The sequence below is a fragment of the Leucoraja erinacea genome, unplaced genomic scaffold (assembly GCF_028641065.1).
Source record: "Leucoraja erinacea ecotype New England unplaced genomic scaffold, Leri_hhj_1 Leri_1360S, whole genome shotgun sequence".
Taxonomy (NCBI): Eukaryota; Metazoa; Chordata; class Chondrichthyes; order Rajiformes; family Rajidae; genus Leucoraja; species Leucoraja erinaceus.
In genome coordinates this window covers 2,880-10,000 of record NW_026575628.1, presented here as the reverse complement: position 1 = coordinate 10,000, position 7,121 = coordinate 2,880, and the positions used below count along the sequence as shown (strand labels likewise).

Here is a 7,121-nt window from a genome sequence, read left to right as displayed (position 1 = left end):
GCGGGGAGAGGGAAGGAAAAAGGAGTAGGAGGAGCCCAAGGGCTGGGGGATGGGAGGAGACAGTAGGAGGGCTGAGGAAGGGGAGGAGACAGCAAGGGCTAACAAAATTGAGAGAATTCAATGTTCATGCTCGCAGGATGCAGACTCCTCAGGCGGAATATGAGGTGCTGTTCCTCCAATTTCCGGTGTTGCTCACTCTGGCAATGGAGTTGACCCAGGACAGAGAGGTCTGATGGGGAATGGGAGGGGGAGTTGAAGTGCTGAGCCACCGGGAGGTCAGGCTGGTTCTTGCGGACTGAGCGGAGGTGTTCGGCGAAAACGATCACCCAACCTCCGCTTAGTCTGCCTGATGTAGATCAGCTGACATCTAGCGCAGCGGATGCAGTAGATGAGGTTGGAGGAGATACAGGTGAACCTTTGTCGCACCTGGAACCAGGGCCGGCCTTAAGCCGATTTGACCGATTGCTCCCAATTGGGCCCCGCACTAATGTTCTGTATTTCGTACGGAAATACGAATTCTCTTTGTTAAATAAATATTTTTTTTTTAATTCGCCATCCGGATTTTTTTTAAATGAACATGTATAACAACCGCTGCACAGCCATCAGACACAAACAATTTGTTAACTCGTACTGTTAGCGCTTCATAACATGAAGTAGTTAACAAGTTGTTATACAATGTCATCAATCTGCATCCATCCACATTCCTCAGTAAATGTCTTCCTTATTGTGTTTTGAATGAGTATTAATGACGCCATGTTCCTTTGAATAAACTTCACGCGGCGTCAATAATACTTGTTTAAAACACAATTATATTTACAGAGGAATGGAGATCGATGACACATTGAGAACTTCTTTAAACTCTCTAAAAGACCTCTATCAAGTCCCCCCTTAACCTTCTGCGCTCCAGAGAATAAAGACCTAACTTGTTCAACCTTTCTCTGTAACTTAGTTGCTGAAACCCAGGCGACATTCTAGTAAATCTCCTCTGTACTCTCTCTATTTTGTTGACATCCTCCCTATAATTGGGCGACCAGAATTGTACACCATACTCCAAAATTGGCCTCACCAATGCCTTGTACAATTTTAACATTCCATGCCAACTTCTATACTATGTATAGAGTTTATAATAATGTCGACATAGGTTAGTGAACGACAGTCTTCTGTTTGAGTGATGTAAACCAACCTGTGCCCTGACAGGGATTACACCAGGCACTTGTCTATTCCATCCTACCATTGACTTATTCTTTGAGGAAACTACGTTCTTACAACTTGGTTCAATTTTTAACTTCAAGAGTACATTTTACTCGTGGAAAAATTTAAACATGTTTGAATTTTTTCAAGAGTTACCAAGTTTCACGGGTAGCTCCACGAGTCGCTAAGTTGCGTCCACGAGTTCCGACGTTCCCGCTACGATAATTGTACGTGATTACCACGAGTTAAATTTGTTTTAAACTCGGGGTACCTCGTGGGTCAGATCGCACCGTGTGACAGGTAACGCGTTAAAATGAACGGATCGACAGACAGATCTGATTTCAGTTGATGTTTATTTCACTCTTCCCACATTTACATTCCCTCTAGTTTTATTTCCGCGCTCACTGGGGTTTGTTTCACGACGCGGAATGTGGGGATTAAATGGGAGCCGTTCGTTCAGCGCCGACCTGTTGTCCACCGGGTTTCTGCCCCACAGCCCCTGAGCCCCGCTCCTGACGCCGGTCCTGGGAACCGACCCTTTTACACACCCGGAGCGGAACCGGAGCAGATTCTCAGCCACTTGTCTTCATCCCCAGGCCCTAAGAAAGGATAAAGTTTCTCCGTGAATTTATTCCCAGTGAAGGTGTGGAGATGGGACTTGATGTCCGCGTCGTAAAAGGAAACTGTCCCGGACTCGTAACTGAGATAAACTCCCACCCTCCCGGGGATGGGACGCGCGGGGAGAGGGGATGGAGGGGAGGTGAATGCCTGAAACCCGTCACCCCACCGCTCGATGCACCAGACTCCAGTCTCCGGGGTCAGGTCGACCCATCTCTTCCTGTCCACAGACTCTGCGGCGACTCCCAGACTCCACCACTCACTCCCCGCCACCTCCACCTCCCAGTAATGTCTCCCCGATGTGAATCCCTCTGATCCCAGCACACACAGCCAGCCTGTAAATCTCTTCCCGGTGTCAGGGAGACTCCTCTCGGTCCGGGTCCATCTCACCCTCTTCCGATCCTCAGACACCTCGAGCCACGCATGCGCTGTTTCCACATCCAGGGTGACAGAGACTGGGGGGAGAAGCAGAGAATCAGAGAGTCCCCGGGGGTCGGGGGGAGACTCGGGCACAGGCGGGCGGACAACTCAAACCATCCCCGGGCTTTCACCCAATTACGTGGGATGGACAACTTTCTTCGGGTTTTACTCAGAGGAAGGGGGGGGGGGGCTCGTGGATTGCAGGAGCGGGTCGGGCGGCGGAGTTGGGATTGTGTGTGTAAATAGAGAGAGAGGGGGGGCGATTGAGAGATTGCGGGTGGGCATTTGGAGCGGTTGGGCAGGGTTTTGTGAGATCTCGCTGTTAGGTGGTGGAGAGGAATCAGATTCTCAAGTAGCACATTGAAACATAGAAACATAGACAATAGGAGCAGGAGTAGAGGCCATTCGGCCCTTCGAGCCAGCACTGCCATTGAATATGATCATGGCTGATCATCCAACTCAGTATCCCATAACTACCTTCTCTCCATACCCCCTGACCCCTTTAGCCACAAGGGCCACATCTAACTCCCTCTTAAATATAGCCAATGAACTGTGGCCTCAACTACCTTCTGTGGCAGAGAATTCCACAGATTCACCACTCTCTGTGTGAAAAATGATGCGTGTTTGCTGCTGGGATTTTTGAGCACAAGCTGTTAGCTTTTTAGTTTAGTTCAGAGGAGGTATGCATGTTTTAATTAATGTGCCCATTATACATATCACTCTTTGTATCCAACTAACACCTAGCGACCTCTAATGTATCAGAACAAATAAATGATATCAACATTACCTTGCGGAATACCACACGACATGTTGCTGAACACTCTGTTCAATATAAAGGGGTGATCGAATTTTGCAACTTCCGGTGCCCCATCTGCTACTGATAACGTGAGTTCCTCATCACTAACCCTGTAAGTATAGGCAGCTGGGTTACAAAATGAACTACAGCGATCTTCTGAGTTTGGTAAAATAAAATTATGCATGGTTTCTGTTAAGAACATTTCCTACCTCCTCTTCCGACTAATTTCCTCCTGAAATCAAACAAACACAACTTTTTATTGATACACTGACCATAATAATAATAATAATTACAATAATATTAATAATATCTTTCTGCAACGGAACAACAGTATTTTCTACAAATTGTTGCAAACTGATGGAAATTCTTCACTAACACAGCTTCTGACACACGGATAGCACGAGAATGTCACAGAAAGGATAAGGAGTCACATCTGGACACCATATCTGAGGAAGGATATGCTGGCTCTGGAGCGGGTTCAGAGGATGTATATAAAACGTTCCCAGGAATGAGTAGGTGAACATATATTGAGTGATTGTCGGCACTGGGACTATACTCGCTGTAGTTTAGAAGAATGAAGGGGACCTCATTGAAACATACAACACAGTGAAAGGCCTGGATAGAGTGGATATAGAGAGGATGTTTCCACTAGTGGGAGTTTCTTGGACTAGAAGTCATAGCCTCAGAATTAAAGGACTTTCTTTTAGGAAGCCTGTCAGTGGATATTTTTAAGGCAAAGATAGATAGTTTCTTGATTAGTACGGCTATCAGAGGTTATGGGTAGAAGGCAGGTGAATGGTGTTAGGTGGGAGAGATACATCATCCATGATAGAATGGCCACATTGACATGATGGGTCGAATGGTCTCATTCTACTCCTATCTTTTTTGACCTGATTATAAAGAACAAAGAGGAAGAAAATATATGAATTAAATGGACAGGAATGGTATTATCTGAATGGTGGCCGATTAGGAAACGGGGAGATGCAGCGAGACCTGTGTGTCATGGTGCACCAGTCATTGAAAGTAGGCATGCAGGTGCAGCAGGTAGTGAAGAAAGCGAATGGTAGGTTAGCATTCATAGCAAAAGGATTTGAGTATAGAAGCAGGGAGGATCTACTGCAGTTGTACAGGGTCTTGGTGAGACCACACCTGGAGTATTGTGTACAGTTTTGGTCTCCAAATCTGAGGAAATACATTCTTGCCATAGAGGGAGTACAGAGAAGGTTCACCAGACTGATTCCTGGGAAGGCAGGACTGTCTTATGAAGAAAGACTGGATAGACTCGGCTTGTACTCGCTGGAATTTAGAAGATTGAGGGGGGATCTTATAGAAACTTACAACATTCTTAAGGGGTTGGACAGGCTAGATGCAGGAAGATTGTTCCCGATATTGGGGAAGTCCAGAACAAGGGGTCACAGTTTAAGGATAAGGGGGAAATCTTTTAGGACCGAGCTGAGAAAATCTTTTTCACACAGAGAGTGGTGAATCTGTGGAATTCTCTGCCACAGAAGGTAATTGAGGCCACACAGTTCATTGGCTATATTTAAGAGGGCGATAGATGTGGCCCTTGTGGCTAGAGGGATCAGGGGGTATCGAGAGAAGGCAGGTCCAGGATACTGAGTTGGATGATCAGGCTCGAAGGGCCGAATGGCCTCTACTCCTGCACCTATTGTCTATGTTTCTATGTTTCTACACCACACGGGACATATTTACTTGCAACACTAAAAGGAATGTATTGATAATGGTATTTACATTATCAAAGGATTTCATACATTAATTAATGCACTGCCTCTCACACCCACTACACCAGACACACTCACAGCATGCAAGTGTGCCTGGATTTTAGTGTCAGTTTGAATGTAATATGTAGCATGGGAAACAGAGGAACAATCAAACATTTAGTGTCAAGGTCTCCACTTATTCCCGAGAGGTTGTGCATTTTCTGTGGGTACTTGGATTGGCTTAAACTGAAATGAAATTCTCACCATTAAAAATATCACACTGTGTTTTTGATCCATCTGTTCCTGTATCTTTGTGAGTTTATCCTGGATGGAATTTAATTTCTCTTGAATTGCTTGAAGATTTTTCTCCATTATATCTAGACTCTTCGCCTCGGCTTCCCTGAGATCTTTGAGTAAACGCTGCTCTTCCTCAGCGAGAATCTGTCGCTTTTTATTGAAGTGTGATGTGATGTAGGACTGCAGTCTGCGGGACTGTTCCTGTGAAGAGAAATGTGGATATTGTTATGTTGCCACAAGGGGGTTAAATCTACACGGGATCACACAGCGAGGGACGAGACCTCACCCTAACTCCAGAAATCTTTGTTTTCTGCAATTGTTCCATTTCCTGTATCTCGGATTTTTTTTTCGTGAGGGATTCCATGGAAGATTTCATCTGTGCCTGAAAATGGGTTTGCAAAAACAAAATGTGAAATGAAAGTGTTGTACATGAGAAAAAAAACGCAGTAGAATTCATGTGATCAAATGATGTTTGTTTTTACCTTGTAGTTTTCAACAGCTTCTTCTATCGGTATGAAGCGGTGATCTCTGTGTTCCCGCGCGTCTCGACAAATCACACAGATCAGTTTCTTGTCAGTTTCACAAAACAGCTTCAGTTCTTCCTGATGTTTCTCGCAGTGAAGTTTACTTTCCTTCACTTTCTGATTCAGATTTAATGTTTGAGCTTTCTCAGACAGGTTTGACAAGGCCCAATTCACAATGAGGGTGCGGTCAGGAAACTCCTCGCTACATTTCGGGCAGGTGTTTTTCCCTTCTCCTTCCCAACACTGTGTGATACAGGAGCGGCAGAAGTTGTGTCCACACTTCGGGGAAACCGGATCGGTGAAGATATTCAGGCAGATGGGACAAACTAGTTCTTCTGTTAAACTCTCAACCTGCTGTGTTGAAGCCATTTTGCGTTCTGGTTCTTCCTGGTGCAACTTCCTTGTCCAAAGCAAAGATCCTAGAGGACCAAGATAGACCACTCCTTCGAAATTCAATGGGCTGACGTGTAGTACGCCCATTTTTCAATGCGACAAGCGACTTCCGGTATGCCACCCGCTGTGATCCAAAGCAAAGATTATAGAGCTCCGCTATAATCTTTGATCCAAAGCAAAGATCCTCGAGTATCTTGTAGCGGGAACAGCCCCCTCCTTTGCGTAGTTTCCCTTGCATTGTATTGCTTTAACACACACTGCACAAAATTAAATTTAACGTATACATATTATATATATTTATATGAATGTGTGTCTGTGTGTGAGAGGCAAGTTAGAGATAGTTAAGTTTATTCTCATGGATCAGAAGCTACTTTGATTTAAATAATCACTATTAATTTATTTGTCTTGTAAGATGATATACATAAACCATAAAGGCAATTATATATATAATTATATAGTAATAATATATATATGCATATATATATTTACACACACATATATATACACATACATATATACACACACATATATACACATACATACATACATATACACATACATATCCACACATACAAATACACACATACATATGGATACATTTATATGCATACATACACACATATAAACATATATATACATACATATATACACACATATACATATACATGCATATATATATACACATACATATATATTTATACATATGATTAACATGTAGAGGAACCAACGAGAGAGCAGGCTATTTTAGACTGGGTATTGAGTAATGAGGAAGGGTTAGTTAGCAATCTTGTTGTACTGCCCCCTTGGGCAAGAGTGACCATAATATGGTTGAGTTCTTCATTAGGCAGGCAGTGACTAGTGGGGTACCGCAAGGCTCAGTGCTGGGACCCCAGCTATTTACAATATATATTAATGATCTGGATGAGGGAATTGAAGGCAATATCTCCAAGTTTGCGGATGACACTAAGCTGGGGGACAGTGTTAGCTGTGAGGAGGATGCTAGGAGACTGCAAGGTGACTTGGATAGGCTGGGTGAGTGGGCAAATGTTTGGCAGATGCAGTATAATGTGGATAAATGTGAGGTTAGCCATTTTGGTGGCAAAAACAGGAAAGCAGACTATTATCTAAATGGCGGCCGACTAGGAAAAGGGGAGATACAGC

At 44.1% G+C, this 7,121-nt stretch overlaps 1 protein-coding gene across 1 annotated transcript; it reads right to left on the bottom strand.

Annotated features, from left to right (window-relative positions):
• Positions 1-1,520: 1,520 nt before the first annotated feature.
• On the bottom strand, positions 1,521-5,951 carry LOC129715736 (nuclear factor 7, brain-like). The gene is made up of 6 exons (XM_055665590.1): positions 5,526-5,951; positions 5,330-5,425; positions 5,011-5,244; positions 3,235-3,257; positions 3,017-3,135; positions 1,521-2,264 (listed from the first exon to the last, which is right to left on the bottom strand). The coding sequence occupies exons 1-6, from the start codon at positions 5,934-5,936 to the stop codon at positions 1,732-1,734; spliced, it is 1,416 nt and encodes a 471-aa protein (XP_055521565.1). The 5' UTR covers positions 5,937-5,951; the 3' UTR covers positions 1,521-1,731.
• Positions 5,952-7,121: the final 1,170 nt, after the last annotated feature.

What these genes read in the sequence shown, in the direction of transcription:
- LOC129715736 (XM_055665590.1), bottom strand. Translation starts at nt 5,936, where the DNA reads ATGGCTTCAACACAGCAGGTTGAGAGTTTAACAGAAGAACTAGTTTGT. An exon ending in CAAAGATTTCTGGAGTTAGG is followed by an intron (nt 5,245 to 5,329) that starts GTGAGGTCTCGT and finishes TTCTCTTCACAG; the next exon opens with GAACAGTCCCGCAGACTGCA. An exon ending in GTCGTGTGGTATTCCGCAAG is followed by an intron (nt 2,265 to 3,016) that starts GTAATGTTGATA and finishes TTCTCCCCCCAG; the next exon opens with TCTCTGTCACCCTGGATGTG.